Genomic DNA, 21,100 nt, shown 5'->3' on the forward strand with positions numbered 1-21,100 from the left:
ATCCTGTCCCCTCAGCTGTCAAAATAAGCCACACATGGACCGAAAGTACAATACTGATAGGTAGACTCTGAAGTCAAAGAGGTTTCACTGCATGGACAAATTCATTCCTTCGTGAAGATTAAGGAGGACCCAGCTCAGCAGGAACGTGTGCCACCACTGATTGGCATCGTCTGCCACGGCAGTCGGTGGCCTGCCCAGCATACCCACCAGCATTACCTCAGAATGGTCAGCCGGATCTCAAAGCCTGGGGAGTAGTCCTCGTAGTGGATGATCTTGGCGAAGATGATGGGGGTGATAAAATTGGCCAGCGTGATCACAATGGATGGTAGGTACAATATCAAGAGGTTCTCTCCAAAAACCATCTTGTCGATTTCCTAGAAAGACAATCAAGCGTACTGGTCAGTAATATGATAAAAGACATGGCAACATGAATGAACTGAAAACACTCAACTAGGCCTACTGGGCACACAAACATAAGAGACCTGCCCTTCAACATGGCCTATAAACACAAGCCATCTCCTTCCTTTGATGTTCAGATACCTAGTGCCATGCCAGAAGAAAAATGAGCGCTATTGGACGTGCTAAGGATTTTTAAAAATCCATGCATTCTGTATGAACGGGGAATTTAAAATATTTTCAAGGATGCAGTACTGATTGGAATTGTAACAGCCGCTTTCTCCTTCTTCCCTAGTAACAGGTTACTTGGCCACCTGTGCAGGTGCAGCTGTCCAGGACAAAGATTAAATTGCAGCAGGATGCAGTGGCGCACGCCTGCCATCCCAGAGACTCGAGAGGCTGAGGCAGGAGGATGGCAAGTTTGAAGCCAGCCTCAAAATAAAGAATAAAAAAAGGGCTGGGGATGTGGCTCAGTGGGAAAGCACCCCTGGGTTCAATCTCCAGAACCAAACAAATAAACAAACAAAAAAACCACCTAAACGGCTTAGGCTTCCTTGTAGCTAGGTGCAGCCAAGTGATTAAACTCTGGCCAAGGAAGAGGAGTGGAAATTTTAAGTCCAACTCCAGGTAGTGACCCTGAAGTTGCACTCTCCCCAGCTCCTTCTCTCTCTTCCCTCTGGCTAGATTGTGGACGTGGTGGGGCGCTATCTGAACTTGCAGAGGAGGACCACACCCTCTGGATGGCAGAGCCACCAGGTGGATGGCCCTGGGCCCTGATGATTGATTTCACAAAGCAGAGCTGCTAGACCAACTTGGACTGTGTGTGTGTGTGTGTGGGTGTATGTGTGTGTGTGTGTTACTAAAGGGACGGAACCCAGGAGTGTTCTGCCTCTTAGCCACACCCCCAGACTTCTAAATTTTATTTTATCTTGAGACAAAATCTTGCTATGTTGTCCAAACTGACCTCACACTTGAGATCCTCCTGCCTCAGCCTCCTGTGTAGGTGGGATTACAGATTCATGCCGCTGTGCCCAGCTCAACCTGGATTTTTAAAACCGCTACGATTTTAGGTAAACTGAGGCTCCAGCTAGTGAGTAGAAGAGGGATCAAATGCAAGCAGTTCAGCCTGAATTCGAATATCGTGACTTTCTGGAAGAATGGGATATCTCGAAAACAACTTTAGATGCTTTCTAAAATTTCTCTTAAAAGCGGACACTGATCACCTCGGATTTTCAGTTCTCGATCAGTCAAACTTCAATCTCCATGTGTATGCAGAAATGACGTGGGCATCGACCACTCGGGTTTGCACGTCACATAATGCCCCACACCAGGGCACCCAGAGGGCACATTAAATTGACTCTCGTGGTGGGGGCGGGGGGGGGCTTACCTTCTTCATGTGTTCTTGGGAGAAGATAGTTGCTATGTAGATGGCATAGAAGCATGCTGCTAAAACAGCCAGAACAATACAGTTCAAAAACAGTCTCAAAGAGTAAATGCGTATCGTTTCTTCTGAGGTCCTTTCTGCTATTTTCTGCCGTATTCTTTCTTCCTCTAGATCTGCCTGAGGACCAGAGAAAGCTCATTTGTGAGCACTGAGACACAGAGACATTAGGGAATGGATACGGTGATACCCTCCCCATCCATTTACAACTTCCGTTAAATATTCACAGCCCCGAAGACACCTTCCCAGACTAAGCCCAGCTACATTTTATGTCTATTAATGGCCTATATCAAGGCAGAGCCTTTTATGTAAGACAGAAATTAGGCTTTACAATAAATATGTAAACCAAACCATTAATTTATTAATGACATTACTCACACATTTCTTTAAACGGCACATAGGTGGATGCTATTTTTTAGGTCCATCTGGTAGTCTCTGATTTCAATAGGAAAATTTGATGTGTTCACATTTAGTGTAAGAAATAATACATTTGATTTTATTCCTGCCCCAATTACCTTATTGAGCTTTGGGTTTTGGCTCCATTTTTTTCGGGTGGATTTTACCAAAATGTTCTTCATTACTCCTCTTTTCTCCTTCTTAATTTGGAAATTCTCTTGTACTTTCTCATAATCTCTCCACTCTACCCTATCATTATAGCATTCCCTCCTTCGTCCCATTTCTTGGCACAAGTAACATTGATGACAGGCTTTCATCGAGTGGGGAAATAACAGTGTCAGATACAAGGGAAGAAACTCACTGGCTCCCTGCCTCCCTTCCTCGGCCCCATTCACCGGAACCCATGTGGGTTCAAGGTAATCAACGCTGATGAGCCGTTTGCTCCCAAGAGCCTTGGTGATGACAGACGGGAAGCAGGCTAAGCACCTGAGTCAGGTGGGCCCCGTCTGGAACCTCTAAAAGCTGCAAGCAGCCTCCCAAGGCCTGACCTGGCTGATGAGGACCCCCGCCCCCCCCTGGGGAAACCCAGCAGCACTCACTCGGAGCTCATACCGCAAGCTGCTGTGTTTCAGGTCCGCCATGCTGCGGTTGGTGATGCAGAAGTCCCAGCCGGCAAAGATCTTGTTGCAGTAACTCTGGAAGTGCTCCTCACTCCGAATCAGGTTGATCTTGAACCCTTCCACCGACCTGACCCCCAAACACAGACATCCTCCTTATAACAGCTGCAGCAAAGTACAGGCCCATGAATAAAGCGCTTCATCCAAAATGAGAAATAAGAAGTTAGACATGGCTGTACGGGGGGCCCATTTTGATATGGCCGAGTTTTGGACCATTCTAAATGTACATCACAGCTGATCACATATACCATTGTTGAAAATAGTCCTCTTTTATACATCTAGTAAATTCTATCATCTAGTAACTTTTATACATCTACTTCGAGTAAAGTTAAAATCTTTTTTTTTTTTTTTTCCTGTTGTGGTGCTGGGGATTGAACCCAGGGCCTTGTGCATGTGAGACAAGCACGCTACCAACTGGGCTACGTCCCCAGCCCCCAAAGTCCAACCTCCTGCTACGGCCTATAGATGTGACATGATCTAGTTCTACAATCTCTCCGATCATGTGGCCACTCTGTTATAAAACTGCAATGGTTTCCTCTCCTTTCCATAAACACATGAATCCCTCCTCCTCTTGCCTCGGGGGCTTGGCTCTTAGAAGTTCCCAGAACTCTCTCCAGGGTTCCTCCCAACTCTTCCCATGGCTGACTCCTTCCTATCAGCCATGATTTGGATCTAGAGTGTCCCTCGGACGCTCATGTGCTGCTTGGTCCCAAGTCCCTGGAGCTACTGGGAGGTAGAGCCCTGAGGAGGTGGAGCCCAGTGGAAGGAGGTTAGGTCACTCTCCACCATGTGCTCCCGCCGCGATGTCCCGTACTGCCACAGACTGCAGCTAACAGGGCCGAACAACCATGAGCCAAAACAAACCTTTCCTCCATTTAAGTCACCTGTCTCAGGTATTTTTCTGTTTTTTTCACAGTAAGGGAAAACTGACTCACGCATCATCCTTCAGATTTCAGTTCAAATGTCCTGTGATTCCTTATCTCCCCCTCTAAAGCTGCGATCCCCGCGTCACATTGGTCCCTTTCATTTCCTTCACAGCAATGAACCTAATCTGCAATTTGCCTGTTTATCTGTTTATTGTTTACAGTCCGTTACTCGGAGTGAGTTTTAAATTCCTTGAAGGCAGGTGTCCTGGCTGTCTCGGCACGTTTCTATCCACCACGCCAGGACCATACTTTAGCTAACTGATGGATAGATGAACGAATAAATGATTTAAAGAAGGCAAATATTTAATGAGCACCTGATTAAACCAGAGGCAAGTCTGTCACACATTTCATAATTGTTATTCAATCAAATGCTTTCATGAAAAAAAAATATATATACGTTGGCACTTGATGACATAAAAACACCAAAGAGCACACACCGTCCTCGTAGATGAAATGCCTGTCATTTAGGATTTCTTAGGGAGGTATGAGAACAACAGAAATAGAAGGGATGACCATGGTGGGTCATTCTGCCAAAGAATCACAGCAAGGACTTTGCATCAGAACCACTTATTAAGGGGCTTTCCCCAAAATGTACGTTCCTAAATGATTTCATACCCTGAGATTCCCTAATTAAGCAAGTCTCATGTCGGCTCCAGAAATACACCTCTGTTGGGTTGGGACCATTACACCTTGCAGGACAGTTGTTGACTGAATAACTAAAGGAAATGATATTCCTATCTTTTCTTGGGAACTGCTCTCACTAAGACACTTGGAAAAATGCCATGCTGTCCTACAGTTCCAGGCCCCCTGGCCACAGTGGACAGGTCAGAAGCCTGGGCACTTGAATCAATGGTGGCCCATCGCAGACAGTCTGATTACAAATGGCCACCGATGGAGGGTTACAATTAGGCACCCAAATGAAAAAGGGCCAACAAGTCTCTTCAAAGAATTCCTACACCTGTGACCCAGGGCGTCAGAGATCAGCGGAAACTGAGACACCCTCTCTCTCACCACTTAAGCGAGAGACGCAAGAGACCCAGAGATGAGGGAGCCCTTCCTTTTGTTACTGTTCCTAAGCAATAGCTATGTCTTTGTCCTTCCTGTAGTTGAGTTTCTTGCCCTCCTTGAATCTCAAGATGCCACTCAATTCCCCTCTGTCCCAGTGAGACAGAGTTGGGTTTCCGCCACTTGCAAGCCAATGGACATGAAGTTGTCAAATGTGTCCAGTAACAGTTGACTGAAGAACTGCAGGCAGCTACTCAGGCTCCCAATCCTGACTTCCTTTTCCTCCAGGGCTTCCCTACAAAGCCCAGCCCGGACTCTGCTCATCTTTTGGGCAACAGAGTCCACAGAGTCCTAAGAGACTCCAGCCACCAACAGTAATTTTTATTTCTTTTTTTAAAGGCAATGACAGAGTAAACCTACCTTTTCACGATCCAAAGGAGGCTCAGGGCCAGGTAGGCAATTGTGCTTATCAGGTAAGCCAAGGGCAGATCATAGGTGAAGTTCTGGAACTTTATACCATGGATGGTGTAATGTCCATAAAAGAGGCTGGTCTCCTCCAAGAAACCCTGAAATCAAGTCAAGGACATGAGGTTGGCCCGGTGAGCTCAGGGCAGGCAACCAGAAGAGTAGTTTCAAACTCAAGGAACTCACATCCCATGTCTTTGTTCATCTCTATATCCCTAGACATCAGAAGAGCCCCAGGACACCAGGGGGTCCTCAGTTAGGGTCTGGAGAATAAGGCAAAGCCCAAGCATAAAAATATGGGGTGAATCATTCAAAATAAATTTGTGCCACAGCACCAAAAAAGAAAAAAAAAAATAACAGAAGTGCAAATCTTATACTCTAAATACTATAGATCATTGTTGGGGGAAAAAAAATCAAAGTAAACAGGAAAACATCCCATGTTCCTGGATCAGGAGATCCATGATGATACTCTATAAAAGGATCTACAGATACAACACAGACCCTGTGGGATCCCAGCTGGCTTCTTTGTAGAAATGGCAAGCTGATCTTATGGTTTACAGGAAGCTGCAAGAGACGCAGAAGAACCTTGGAAAAGAAAGAACCCAGTTCCAGACTTACTACAGAGCCACAGTGACCACAACGGTGCGGCATTGGCAATAAGAACAGACACGTTCGTCAACGGCATAAACCTGGAGTCCAGAAATGAACCAATATATCTACAGCCAGTTGATTTTTTTTTTTTTTTTGATAAGGGGAAACAGCAGTCTTTTCAATGAATCACACTGAGACCATGAACTAATCACATGCAAATTGGACCTCGACCTCACATTGCATGTGAAAATTAGCTTAAAATAGACCAAAGGAAAGAGCCCAAACCATAAAGTGTTTAGAAGAAAACAGAGAACTGAATCTTCATAACCCTGAACAAGTGATAGCAAATGCAATCTGACTCAGTCTTGGGAAGGCAGGAAATTCTACGTGCGACAACTCACACAAACCTTAGGGAAATTATGCTAAGTGGGATAATCCAGTCACAAAAAGACAAGGACTGCAGGATTCCTGCTCATATGAAGTCTCTAGAGTAGTCAAATTCACAGACACACAAAGTATAATGGTGGATCCCAGGGACTTGGGGGAAGGGCAAAGGGGCACTTGTTTAATGAATATAGAATTTCGGATTTGCAAGATGAGAAAGTTGGTAGAGATCTGTTGGGCAACAATGTGGATAACCTTGACAGTTCTGCATTTACACTTAAAAGTGGTTAAGATGGTGAGTTTTCTGCTATGTGTTTACCACGATAAAAATAAAAATCCTCATGCCTTAGATTTAGCAATGAATGTTTAAGGACACCCAAAGCACAAGCAATAAAAGAAAAAAAAAACATAAATTTTAAAAATTCACCAGCAAAATTAAAAACATTTATGCTTCAAGAGTTGTATCTAGCGTATATAAAGAACTCATAACTTGGGGCTGGGGTGTGGCTCAGTGGTAGAGCACTTGCCTCTCACATGTAAGGCACTGGGTTTGATCCTCAGCACCACATAAAAATAAATAAACAAAATAAAGGTACTGTCTCCATCTACAACTAAGAAAAAAATACACTTTGAACATTGTTTAAAAAAAATAACCCATAACTCAACAATCAAAAGACAGATAATCCAATTTTAAAACAAGCAAAGAATCCAGATAGATGCTTGTCAAAAATAAAAGATGCAGAAATGGCCACTGAGCTCATGGAAGGATGCTCAGTGTTATTAGTCATGAGGGAAATAAAAATCAAAACCACAAAGAGATACCACTTCACACAATCTAAGATGGCTAGGATGAGAAGGACAGATAAAGACAAGTGTTGATAAGGATATGGAGAAACTGGAACGCTCATGCTCTACTGGGAAGATTGCAAGGTAGTGTAGGTACTTTGGAGGAGGGGTAGTTTCTCAAAATGCTAAACCCTGGGACCCAGTGGTTCCATTCCTTGGGTATCTACCCAAGAGGAATGAATGCATATGTCCACAGGATGGCAGCACTATGCATAGCAGATCAAAGATGGAAACAACTCCAACATCCATCCTGAGCAGATGCACACCATGCAGACTTCCTCCATAGACACATCCTTCAACAGGATATTGCACCAGGAAAAGGAACAAGGTGCTGACCTCTGCAGCCTGCATGAACCTTGAAAATGTGACAGCAAGTGAAAGAAGTCATTTACAAAAGGCCACGTAGTATATGATTCCATCTGTTTATTTTTTGTTCTGTGTAATTTTTTTTTTCTTTTCAGTTCTGGAGATTGAACCCAGAATTCTGTGAATGCTAGGCAAACACTCTACCACTGAGCAGATTCCAAAATAGGCATTTTTGAGACAGAAGTATATTAAGGACTGCCCAGTGCTGATTTGGAGACTGGGAGGTAACAGCTAAGAGGTATGAGCTTTCTTTTTGAGGTAATGAAAAGGTTCTAAAATGGGCTGTGGTGATCATAGCATGCCTCTGATCATACCGAAAACCATTCAACTGTATGTTTGAAGTGACTGAGTGGATGTTATCTCAATGCAACTTAAGAAAATAAAAAAAAAAACAGGCTTGGGGGTATAGCTCAGTGGTAGAGGCCTTGTTAGCATGCAAAGCCCAGCAACAACAAAAAAAAAATAAAACAGGATTTATTTTCCAACCCCAAAGGTATCCTTTGCAAAAAAAAAAAAAGGATAGAAGATTCTTCTTATGGTGTGAAGGAAGGGACACCTCAGATACCTCCGTGGGTGGCAGGGACATGCCAAGGAAGGGAAGAGGCCACACAGAAGGAAAGTAGGAACAGGGCAGGCAGCAGAGAGATGTTCCCCACGGCGTTGTTTTCCAAGGGGAAAAACAGAGGCAACCTGATATCCATCAACAGGGGACGTGAAAAATCCATACCATGAAACAGCAAGCAAGACCATGAAGTGGGCTGCGCTCAGTGGTGCACAGCAGGTAACCCCAGCAGCTCGGGAGGCTGAGGCAGGAGGATGGCGAGTTCAAAGCCAGCCTCAGCAAGAGTGAGGCACTAAGCAACTCAGCAAGACCCTGTCTCTAAATAAAATACAAAATAGGAGTGGGGATGTGGCTCAGTGGTTAAGTGCCCCTGGTTAAATCCCTGGTACCAAAAAAGAAAAGACCCTGAAGTGTATAAAGATCAGGGAGAGGGCAAATCCTGGTGTGGAAGGTCTGCTGCCCTCTGGTGGCGGGGGGAGGCACTTTCACTCTGTATACATTCTTTTTCACAACAACTATGCAGCAGTCTCACATTATCTAAGTAATTAAGTAAGTAAATATTTAATAGAAACAAAAGTACACATTCTCTTCTCCTCTCCAAAGCCTTGGCTCACAGACCATAAAAAACTTACCCAACTACATGAAACCTACAAGGGCAAAAGTCCCCAGGGCCTGGAAATAAGATTTACTTCATCTGAAGCCAAGGGATTGGCCTGGGATCGATAAATATTTAAGGGATCTCCAGGGATCTGTGTATGTCCACACGTGTGCACCGTGTGTGTGTGCCTGTGACGGGCAGGTGGCCACGTGTGCTCTGAGTCTGCAAATCCCACGTCTCCTTGTGGGGCTTCTGGGTACAGGAGCCTCAGCCACGCCCTGAACTTTCCAGGGTCAGAGGAATCAGTCGGCTCTCTCCAGCTCCGTTCTCTCTGAACCTTCTTTCTGTGGGCAAACTCAGCCTCTTGTTGTGGATCAATATGAAGGTGTCAGGGACAAGGGGAAAAGGACACGGCTGAGAGTCACAAAACGCATTTCCCGTGGGTCCCAGCAGGTCACCACAAACCTGCTTCTTCCACCGGGTGAGGCGTCCACACTGGTGTTTGGCTCTCACCGTGGACATGCAGGAAACCGAGCTTTACGTCAACCCCCTTCTAGCATTTGGAAGGGTCCAAAAGAAGGTTGGGTTAAATACTTACAGTGCCAGAAAGCAAGTCTATGATGTAACTGTAAAAGTAGATAAGTCCAGAACTACTTATGGGGTATATGGTACACTGGATATCTGCAAGACACAAAAGCAAGAAGGTGGGTTGGCGACAGTCTGCGGTCTCTGGGACTCCTTCCTCTGTGGCAATTTGTGTGCATCAGCACGTAACTGTGCACATTTAGACATGTCTCAGAGATTTGCATATCTGCACATGCATGTGTGCATACCTTTCTGATTTTCTATTTCCAAACCCAAAGCATCTAAATATGATAACATTTATTTTTATTTCTATTTTTCTCCTGCTTCTCTTTCTAGCAGTTCCTTCATGATTCTTCCTGGACTTTAAGGCCATATATCTTTTCTGTGCATTTTGTACTGAGTTCACATTTAGAACACTTTCTGCTTGTGTGTCTCGTGCTTCTGTGTTCGTGTTTGTACATGCTTTGAGGTATGTGATTGACAGAACTGTTATCCCATTTTAAGCACAGCTGATATATAAGATCTTTTACATCTGTATCATCCCTTCAGTTTCATTAAAAATCCATATATTTACAGATCTGTAATTATTGAACAGAATCCTACCACCGGTTTTAGTGATACTACCGTATGCTCGGACCACTCCCTCCCTCCCCTGATGCATGTGTCAGCTACCACTGCGTAACAAATGATCTCACAGTCTCAGTGACCAAAAAAGTCAAAAGTTTGTTGTCTCACTTGTGGGCTTGCAGCTGCAGTTCATTTAGCTGATTTAGGCTGAGCGTTTGTTGGATTCAGATCTATTCCACAGAACCTCACTCTGGGGCCTGGGCTGAAGAGGCATGGGTGTACCTGGGGCATGCTCTTCTCATAGTATGTCTCAGGGACCCAACAAGAGGGCATTTCAAGTCAGCACTTCACTAGACAAAATGAGTCATGCAGCCAGGGTCAATAGCCATGATATGGGAAGAATTCATTACCCACAGTGGGAGTCACTCTAAAGTCACACTTACAGGAAAGTGACGAATTCAGGGAAAGAATCCAATCTTCCACCTCTTTTGGACGGCTTTGGTTTCCTCTTTGTTAAAATAAAGGCATTACCAGGTGCGGTGGTGCACGCCTGCAATCCCAATAGCTAAGGAGGCTGAGGCAGGAGGAGCAGAGGTTCAAAGTCAGCCTCAGCAATAGCGAGGCCCTAACCAACTCAGTGAGACCCTGTCTCTAAATGAAATATTAAAAAAGGGACCTGGGGATGTGGCTCAGTGGTTAAGACCCCTGGGTTCAATCCTCAGTACCAATAAATAAATCAAATAAAGATGATGAATCAGTTCCCCCAAAACCAATTCCAGCTCTACCATCTTATAATTGTAACATGAGTGTGTTTGTGTATTCATTCAACAAACATTTCTTCACCACTGTGCCCTAGGTAGATGTTGGAGATAAAAACATAAATAAGAGGTGTTTCCTGCCCTTGGAAAGCTCACCACCAATGGCAGAGAAAGACTAGCAGCAGTTGGGTGTAGATAAGGTGCTCAAAAGGCTGCATGAGCCCAGGAAGGTAGACAGAGGAGACGCCATCTCTCTCTTGTGAGTCAGGCCTGCTGCGGCTTCCTCACTATTCTCCAGCCTAGAAGTCCGTAGCCAAGTGCAACCGGCTGCCCTCGGTTGTTAATAAGGTATTCCTGGAACCTGGCCACGCCCACCCATTACCTATACCTAAGGCTCCAGGGCAGAGTTCAACAGGCAGTCAGCTTACAAAACAAAAAAGAAAGAAAAGCCAGACACAGATGACGTCTAAGCTGCTTCCCAGCCAGCCCTGCCCTGTGCAGGATTGCCAGCTGGCACGCCAGGCTTCCAGCCCCTCTGAGACGCCAGCTTATTTCCCGTCTCTGAGCCTTGGCAGAACCCATTCCTCTGCCTGAGGTTCTGCCTGTCCTTCAATAGCTGCCTCTTCCTTACCCCATCCCCCGGGGCTCTGCTTAGAGGCTCTGCCTTCAGACAGGGATCTGGGGATCCTTCAGCCTCCGGTGACCCGGTGTTCAACCTAGCACCCTACTCTTTGCCCTGCCAGGGCCAAATTCATGTTGCGTAGTTCATCGTGTGCTGTAATTTCACACAGCTTATCTACTGCCAGAGCACACAGATGCTGTGGATGAAGACAGGAACTGTCTGCTGAAGTACCAGTGGCTGGCTCTCATCCAGCACATGCCGGTCGGTGCTCCATGAATATTTGTTCAAGGAATGAAGACCCTGAGCATGACCCTTAACAGAGATTAAAACCTTAAAGTCCTGGAGGACGTTACATTATGTTTGCTAAACATTTCCATTTTCCTACCCTGCACTGCTCCTCCCAAATGCCCTGATGTATTCTGGAGTGGCTGAGTATCCTGCTTTGTCCAATGAAATATGGCAGAAATATGGCCACGTGGCATCTCCAAGCAGAAGCATCAGGAGCCAGTACTTTCCCCCTGAGCCACAGTGACTATGGCCAGGTAGCGAGACAGCCCCATCAGCTTGGGCTCCAGAGTGTAGACCACCAACCCATGATAGAGAAGGACTGTGAGTGAGAAATAAACCTTTGGAGTTATTTAGGCACTGAGGGCTATGGGGGTCATTTGTTTCTGCAGCACAATCTCACTCATCCTGACTAAATACAGTCACCTAAGACTCAGAATGAAGATTCCTCATATAGGAAGCTCTGTATCGAGTTCACAGTGAAAAGAGCAGGCATCATAGTAACCCAGGCCTCAAACTCACCCATATCTTTGAACGGAATGAGCACAAAGGTGCTGTTAGTGATCTTGTATTTGGTCAGCAAGATAGGGAGCAGGACCAGCATAAAGATGATCAGAAATATCACCAAATTCAGCAACACCAGGAACCTCAAGAAGGAAAAATAGGACTGAATTCCAGTGCCAAATTTCCCTGGGGGGAAAAAAAAGAAAAGAAATTTGGACATCATTCATCAGGAGTATTGATCTACTACACACAGGAGATTCAATCAGCCAGCAAAGCTGAAGATGAAGGATTGCTGGCAGGGTGCAGAGGGAAAGAACATTTTCTTCTTCTACGGCTGCCTTTCAAGCTCTAATGTCCAGTGTTTGCATCACTCACACACAGACCTACTCAACCTTGAACCAAACACTTAAGAACCGTGTAAAGATGGGGAAGGTCGCCCTGTCTTTTCCTATGTGAATATCTGGTTGACTCAACAGCACCGAAGGATCCCCCCACTTTTGGAAATCAGTTCAGATATATGCACGTACATTTTTCTGAACTCTGTCCTGTTCCACGGGTCTATCCTTACCTCAAATACCAGACTGTCTTAATTGTGGCACCTTTATAGTAAAACTCCACATGTGGAACAGGGCATCTTTCAGCTAGTTCTTCCTTATGACAGCCCTAGGTCTGTATCCTTGACATTTTGCATTTCAATATAAATTTCAGATCAATGCTTTCTTTTCACCTGCTGGGATGATCATAGTTTTTCTCCTTTATTCATTTCCACACACACACACTCACACTCCCACTCCCACACACTGCTGAGATGACATGAGGAGAAGTGGTAATGTGGAATCGTCTGCCCCATGAGCATGGTATATAGGTTTTCTTTAGTTTCTCTCAATAATATTTTATCGTTTTCTGCACATAATTATTATACACTTTTCTTTAGATACGTTTATAGATATGACTTTGGGTGCTATTATAAATTACATCACTAAAATTCATTTTCTAAATATTTTTGCTGGTATCTAGAAATACAATTTTTTTTTAAAGAGAGAGAATTTCAATATTTTTTAGTTATCGGCGGACACAGCATCTTTGTTTGTATGTGGTGCTGAGGATCGAACCCTGGCCGCAGGCATGCCAGGCCAGCATGCTACCGCTTGAGCCACATCCCCAGCCCTAGAAATACAATTTAATATAGTTAATCGATACAACTGATTTTATATACAAAGCATGTTAAATGAACAATCTTGCTAAATTCACAGGTCAAGGCTAATAAGGGTTAAGTCTGATAATTGCTTTCTTACTTTCTATATCCATACCATGTCATCTGCCAAGAAAAGGATGGTGTTTTATTTCTTCTTTTCCAATTATTATCCCTTTGAACCCCATTGTGTTGAACCGGGTAGGACATCCTGGATGACCCTGAGTAGAATCTGGGATCATGAGCACCTTTCCTTCATTCTCAATCTCAAGGGGGCAAGTTTTTTGATTTTTCATTAAATCTGGTATCTGCTGTCGAATTCCCATAGACTTTAAAAAGACTGCGAAAGGTCTCATCTGGTTCTCATTTGGTTGGAATGAGAAGTGAGGTGGGTGGAGGGTTGTCCCGCCTCTGTTGGGATGAGCATGATTTTCTTCTTTCTTCCTGCCGTCAATCACACTGACCGAGCCTCCTACCAGGTAAACGGCTGAGCAGGGTGGGCAGCATCCGGAGTGAGCATGCTTGTTCTTGGTGGGGCGAAGAACTTACCTCCGGAGACTAAAGGTACATGACTCAAGCTCTGCCTCCCACGCCCAGAGACCTTGTCAGAGGAAATGAGTGACACCTTCGATCCCTGCCAAAGGAACACCCAGCCAGCCAAGGAACGTCAGGAGCAGAAGAGCAACAGGAGAAAATCAAAGTCCCAGTTCCCCAGGGAGAAGCTACCCTCTAGCACACACGTCATTTCCTGACCGAGCTAACGCCAGGCTGTCGGAAGCCCAGCCCTGCCTCAGCCAGGCTGAGCGAGTTGGCACAAGTGCCTTAACTCCTCTGAGCCAAGCAAGTGATGCCTACCTCCTGGAAGGGTGACTGTGAGCACTGAGATCAGACGAGTAAACGTGTAACACAACACCTGGTTCATAAAGACGAACAAAGACTAGCTTCTAGGATTGCATTCCAAACAAACGATGCTTAAGTCTCAAAGAGAAAAAAGTACAGAGTGTGTGGTTAAAGTTTTAAGGGAACCTATGAAGCCCCTTTATGGCTCACACCTGTCATGGGAGGCGGAGGCAGGAGGATCACAAGTTTGAGGCCAGCCTCAGCAACTTAATGAGGCCCTAAGCAACTTAGTGAGACTCTGTCTCAAACATCAAAAATAAAAAAGGGCTAGGGATGTGTCTCAGTGGTAAAGTGACCCTGGGTTCTATCCCAGTACAAAACTAAACAAATCAATCAATGAAAGGTAATATATCACCTAAGGTAAAAGATGGCCAATTGTTATATTTTTTAATAGGAATAATGGAAGCAATCAATTCTTCCATACTTACCCTGCCGCATTTCTTATGAACACCTTTACAAAGTTTCCGCCTTAGCAGTGTGAGCTGGTGCTTGCACATCCTTGTGGGTTTTGGTAGAAACTATGTAACCCTAAGAGGCCTCACCCCCACAGCTTGCCTAAGTCACCCAGATATTGAATATTTCTGATTTCATCTTTTGGCATAACTTCTCGTTTTTGTGCACTGAATATTCCCATATTATCCCGCCCCTTCCAATTTTCATATACCGGAACCCCAGCCCCTCAAGGTGATGGTGTTGGAGGTGGGACCTGGGGAGGTGATTAAGGAGGAGGTCATGAGGGCGGGGCCTCCTGATGGGGTCAGTGCCCTTGTAAGGACAGACATCAGGGGGCTCCAGCTGGTCCCTTCCAGGGTCTCCTAGCCTCTTAACACCCACAGAGCCAGATGGGCACTTAGCAAGGCTTGTCCAGCTTCTAGAACGCTAAAGAAAAACATTCCTCTTTCTTCCTTTGTCTTTCTTTTATTTGTATTTATTTATTCATTCACTCACTCACTCATTCATTCATTCATTCCAGACAGGGTCTCACTAAGTTGCTGAGACTGGCCTCGAACTTCCTTCCTATCCTTCTGTCTCAGCCTCCAGTGCCGCTGGAATTACAGGTGTGTGCCACGGCGCCCGGCTCAAAATTTATATCTATGAAGCCCCCCATCTACGGTACCCTGTGACTCTAACGCTGTGCCCCCAATCCTCCCCATCTTGGGGAAGCTGCGATTCCTGGGGTTTCCATAGCCACCGGCAGCTGTGGCGGGGTGGCGCTGCCTCTGACCCCTGTCCCTCAATACTGGGTATAAATGTATAAAAATGCAGACACGCAGTTCGGTGACCCCAAGCGACACATCTGGGCTGGAACAAGAGGAACACCCTGAGCATCTCCATTAGCACAGTGGATACTGCGACCTCGCGACAGCTCTAGAAACCGCGCAGGGCTGCCCACGGAGGGCTTTGCGCCCAGGCGACTCCGGAGCAGGGACCCCTGTCTTCTCCCGGTGCCACAGGCCCTGCTAAGCCCAAGCGTGGCTTGCTGCTCATGTCTGTTGCAGGAGGAAATGCTCCCTGTCGGCTGAGCCTGGGGAGAGCGAGGCCGGCAGCCCCCCAGCCCCGGGCGCCTGCAGCGGGACCGACTGTGCAGAGCCAGGTCCAGGTACCTTCTATGCTGCGGATGTCCTTGCGCCACAGCTCCAGGTGGGTGGTCATCTCGCGCGCCTTCTCGAGGAACCGCTTCCAAGACTTGCTGCTGTACTGCTTCCACTGGTCCCACTCAGACAGGTACTTCATCTGGGTCTCCTGAATGTCCCTGCATTAAAAAAAAAAATGACCATGACAATGACAGCGACAGCGTCAGACCTCGGCATCAGCATCGAGGAGGGCTCCATCAGAGGGTCCTCGTGATCAGCTGCTCGGCCTGGACCCTATGGGAGACAGTTGGCTGTTCCTCCAAATGTTAAACACAGACTTATCATAGGACCCGGAATTCCACTTCCAAGAACGATCCGGGAATAAATGAAAAGAGGGTTCTCACATAAAAAACTCACTCTGAATGTGCATAGTAGCATTATTCAAAGCCAAAAGATGGAAACAACCCAAAAGTCCATGAATGGAAAAACAGATAAACAAAAAGTAGTCTGTCTCTATGTAGTGGAATATACTCAGCCATGAAAAAATACGAAGTACTGATACCTGATAGAACTTGAAATGACTCCAAACACAAAAGGCCACTTGCTGTATGTTTCCATTTACATGGAATGTTTAGAACTGGCAGATTTATGGACACAGAAAGCAGGTTCCCAGTTGCCCAGGATTGGGGAGAGGGGAAGAGGATATGGCTGTTTAAAAGGTACAGAGTTTCCCACTAGGTTGGAGAAACCATTTCTGGGAGTGGACAACCATGACAGCTGCACAACACTTTCAATGCACTTAGCACCACCGAATTAGGCACTGTTTGTGATTTAAATGGTCAGTATTATGGGATGTCACTTTATCACAATGACATCCACGTGCCAGCTACTCTGCACCCAGTAAAGAGACTCTATGAAGCCACATCTGACCTGTTCCTCCACCTCAGTAGGTCAGGCTCCCCATCTTCCCACTCAGGACACCCCTTCTTTCCACACCACATCCTCCTCAGTGGTACAGTAGTTCAATGTCTGTCTCCCCCTCTACACCACAAGCTCTTTAAAGCTCAAGAATATGTGGGATTTGTGGTTGTGGCCTCCGTGCTTGGCACACAGCAGGCTCCTGACAATCCTGCCCGGGGCCTGCTTTGCTGAGCACTCTATCCCCAGCACCTAGCATGGCACCTGGCACTTAGTAGGTGCTCATTAAGTATGTGTACCCTGATGAGCAGAGTCCAGAGTACCCGGATTAAAAACACGCACTGCTCCTGTATCCACGGGAAGCAAACTGCTTTCCCATGAGCGTGGATTACATTCAGGTGCATAGACAGACAGACAGACAGGTCAGAGATACAGTCTAGGTTTATGTCCCATCACTATGCACAGAATGAACAGCACCCTCCTTACGGTGAGCATCCAGGTCCTCTCAGGCAGAGGCCCCTCTGTCCTACCCATGGTCTCTCCCTCGATTTCCTGACCCTGCCCTCAGGGTCTTGGTATGTCCTGCTGTTAAAACCAGTCTCGCCTCCTCGGTCAGCCCCGCAGTCAGCCCCTCCGTCAGTGTCCTTGTGAGTCAGGCACCAGCTGAGCCGCTACCAGCTGCTCAGCCCCGCATGGCTGACAGTCCCTCACCAGGGAGCCATCCTGCGCACAGGAGGAGGCTTGGTGGCATTCCCACTCTCCACTGTCTCCATGCCAGGAGCTCATCCCTCCGTTGTGACAACTAAATACATCTCCACACATTGTCAAATGCCCTCTGGGGCCCTGGGGACAAAACTTCCTGGCCGATGAATGCACATGCCCTGGCTGACAGGATCAGCGGTTAATGACCCATGCACCACATCGAGCCGCGAGCTGTGACTGCCTTTCATGGTTTTAAATGGTTAAAAAAAAATTAAAAGATGTTAAAAAATTAACATGTCTTCTGATAAATGCAGGGCTGCAGGGGCCCAGCCACAGCGGTCACTAGGAATTGTCTGCTGTCCTCCTACAAAAGCAGAGCCCAGGGGTGTGACAGAGGCCACGTGGGGCCCGCGTCTGCCACGTTATCGTAGCCTTTGCAGACAATGTCCAGCCACCCCGAGGTCCCACACCCACGGCTCCCTGGGGAGATCTACAGGAGGAGCCCAAGGCCAAGGTGGTGGAGGGGCGGGGGACACAGGGGAAAGGGGGGGTGCCCAAGGCCGGCAGGGAAGAGGGGGAAGGGGAGGAGTGTGGGGAAGCATACTTGAGCAGCACAACCAGTGACTGGCTTGTCCCCAAGCATGTGGCACCCGCCTCCCCCCTCCCTTCAGCCTGTCCTGCTCCATCAGACAGGGACTCCTGTCCAGGGGCGAGGCTCGAGCCTTCCTCAAAGGAGCCTCCAGTGCCTGATCTGTGGTTGGGTTGATAAAGTACCGACCCCTCCACTAGCAGTTCCGACTGGGGGCAATTTTCCCCACCCCAGGGCACATTAGGCCATATCTGGGGACATTCTTGATTGTCACAACCTCTGGGGGGAAGACGCTATTGGCATCAGCAGGTGGAGGCCAGGGATATGGCTTCGTCCCACAAGGCTGGCCACAACAAGTCACCCGGCCCTACAGGTGGAGGACCAACAGTGCAGAGGCTGAGAAACCCAGGCTGGGGACAGGTCAGAGGGAACCAGGGGCCCGGATGGCAACGCTGGGTCACGCACAGGAGCTAGTAGCTCCGGGGTTATCACTTTGCCGTCCTGTGTCCTGTGGTCGCCAAGTTCTAAGGTTCGCTGTGAATCAGTCAGACCTGGCCCTGCCCTTGGGTTCTATCAGTGCCACTTCTACAACCAGCTCGGGAATTTCTGGGCAAAAGGAAATGCAATTTCAGCAGTGGCACACGCCTGTCATCCTGTCATCCCAGCGGCTCGGGAGGCTGAGGCAGGAGGATCTTGAGTTCAAAGCCGCCTCAGCAAAAGCAAGGCGCCAAGCAACTCAGCGAGACCCTGTCTCTAAATAAAATGCATTACCCTGGGTTCCATGCCCAACAACTAAATAAATAAAAATGAAACAAAATAAAATAAAAACCACCACAGGTCTGCAAAGCTACAAGGCAGGGTGTGGCACCATGCACTATGTCCATGCTACTGCCCTGGGCGGCCTCAGATCAAGAGTTAGGCACAAATACCACTTCAGCCACTGTGTCAGACCAATGGGAAAAATCAGGCTTTGAATTCTACAGGAATGGTGGGGATGGCCGACTACCAAGTTCTCTCAGCCAGGCCTGGTGGCGCAGGCTCGGAAACCCAGCTGTCAAGAGGCTGAGGCAGGAGGATCGCAAATTCAAGGCCAGGCTCAGCAACTTAAGGAGACCCTGTCTCAAAATGAAACAAGCTGGGGATGTGGCTCAGGGGTAGAGCATCCCTGGGTTCAATCCCCAGGACTGAGGAGGAGGAGCAGGAGGAAGAGGAGGAGGAGGAGCATGAGGAGCAGGAGGAGGGGGGAGGAGCATGAGGAGCAGGAGGAAGAGGAACATCAGGAGCAGGAGGAGGAGGAGGAGGAGGAAGAGGAGGAGGAGGACGGGGAGGAAAAAGAGGAGGAGGAGGAGGGAGAGGAGGAGGAAAAGGAAGAGGAGGAAGAGGAGGAGGAAGAGGAGGAGGAGGAGCATCAGGAGGAGGAGGAGGAGGAGCATCAGGAGGAGGAGGAGCATCAGGAGGAGGAGGAGCATCAGGAGGAGGAGGAGGAGCATCAGGAGGAGGAGGAGAAGGAGGAGGAGGAGAAGCATGAGGAGGAGGAGGAGGAGGAGGAGCAGGAGGAGGAGGCTGATAATCTGCTGAGCTACCGCGGGTTTGGGTGTCTCGTGACCGCTCAGCAGCAGCCCTAAGGAAGCAAGGTCCGGTGACTCCCAGGGAACAAGCTCATCCCCGCGCTGAGCACCGCGCAGCCCCCGGCGGTGGCGCACCTCAGTCGCCGCTTCTCGGAGATGTTGAGCGCGTACTTGCGGATGGACTGGCTGCTGAGGTTCTTGGTGATGCCTCCCTCCAGGTGGGAGCCGTAGGAGTCGGCGGGCTTCAGCAGGGTGCCGCTCTGCTTGTCCCGGGGAAGGATGGTGGTCCTCCTGCGGGCCACCGAGCGGTAGCTTGGCAATTCTTGCAGGAAGTTCACAGGTGGCGAGGAGAAGCCTTCCACCGACTGATTCTCTGGGGAGAGAAGAAAACCGCCCTTCACTGCGGCAGGCCTGGGGGCCAACACCCAAACCTGCTGGAAGATCAGCCCAGAGGCCAGGAGCAGAGTCACCTGGACCCTGTTCTGTTCACAGTGCTCATGGCGGTGCTCAGCACTCACACAAAATAATAGTAATCATAGTCTGCAAATGCGTTCACTTTCTGCACGTGTGTGTGCAAACGAGCTTTAAGCTGAACACCACCAGAGCTCTAATTCTGAGCGGGACCTGTGACTTATTTTAACCAAAGGACGCCACAGGCCACAGGAGGAGTGCTGTCCGTTCCAGCTCTAGGTCCTCAAAGGGCCTGGTGGCCTCTCCTCTGTAGCTCCTGAGCCTGGGGCTCTGGGTGAGAAGTTCGGCTTCCTCGGGGCAGTGCTAAGCAGGGGCAGACCCTACGCTACAGGGAGAAAGGCCACTGAACTGGGTGACAGCAAGAGCCAAGATCCTGGGCTTCTGTCCCCAGACCCAGGCCACCCTCACCAGACATGGGAACCAGCAGAAATAACACACGGCTGAAGCCCCCGGGTACTGGAGAAGTGGCCGGGGTGAGACCCAAGCGGGCTTGGCAGGCCGAGGTCATGAGCGTCAGGTCAGGTTCTAACCCGGATGGAGGCCACTGAGGCCCATGGCCTGACTACACTTTAAGGGGCTGCTCTGGAGGCTGCGAGGCTCAGGCCAGGTTGGGCGCACAGGCCCGCTCATGGGTAGGGGGTCATAGCACGGTGCCTAGGGGACAGTCCAGCCGCGCCCAGCTGTTCAGATCTGGGATGACCGCCCCTGTCTCTGATGGACACATTCAGACACAACAGAACGACTGTCCGGCCACAGATGACACACAGACACGCGCCTAGGGCTCTGCCCATGGCCTCCCACACCCAGGGCCTCCCACATCTCCAGACCCAGCACACCCAGAGGGTGTGACACCCGCCATGTGTAACAGCCAAGCCCCTCTCTGGGCAGCAACAAAGCTCTTGTTAACCGTGAACAAAGGCCTTTGAAGATGGACCAGCACAGAGCTGCTGAATATTCAGCAACTGTGAGGTCAGGACCCGCAGCTGGAGCTGGGGCCTGCCACCCCCTGGCCAGGCCATCCCAGGGGAGGCCACAGCTGTGCCAGAGTCACATTTTTCAAAGGTCTCCATTGATGCATTGTAGATATATAACAGTGGGTTCATTCTGACATGATCACATGTGCAAGGAATACAATTTGCTCCCTCTGTCCCCAGCACTTCCTCTGCTAGAGTCAAATTCTGCTCCCCCTGGGAACAGGAGATCCATCAGGAA

General features: G+C 48.2%; 1 protein-coding gene across 1 annotated transcript in view; it reads right to left on the bottom strand.

Moving 5' to 3' along the window:
• Positions 1–19,660, bottom strand: part of Tmc7 (transmembrane channel like 7) — a 30,432-nt gene extending 10,772 nt beyond the window's left edge. The window contains exons 1-8 of the mRNA XM_076840914.2: positions 19,553–19,660; positions 15,671–15,819; positions 11,993–12,160; positions 9,252–9,334; positions 5,262–5,407; positions 2,833–2,980; positions 1,784–1,957; positions 217–374 (exon numbers count right to left, since the gene is read on the bottom strand). Of these exons, the coding sequence (XP_076697029.2) occupies positions 217–374; positions 1,784–1,957; positions 2,833–2,980; positions 5,262–5,407; positions 9,252–9,334; positions 11,993–12,160; positions 15,671–15,800 (1,007 nt within the window). The 5' untranslated portion in view covers positions 15,801–15,819; positions 19,553–19,660. The remainder of the gene's footprint in view (positions 1–216; positions 375–1,783; positions 1,958–2,832; positions 2,981–5,261; positions 5,408–9,251; positions 9,335–11,992; positions 12,161–15,670; positions 15,820–19,552) is intronic.
• Between the last annotated feature and the right edge of the window lie 1,440 nt (positions 19,661–21,100).

This window comes from Callospermophilus lateralis, chromosome 19 (assembly GCF_048772815.1).
Source record: "Callospermophilus lateralis isolate mCalLat2 chromosome 19, mCalLat2.hap1, whole genome shotgun sequence".
Lineage (NCBI taxonomy): Eukaryota > Metazoa > Chordata > Mammalia > Rodentia > Sciuridae > Callospermophilus > Callospermophilus lateralis.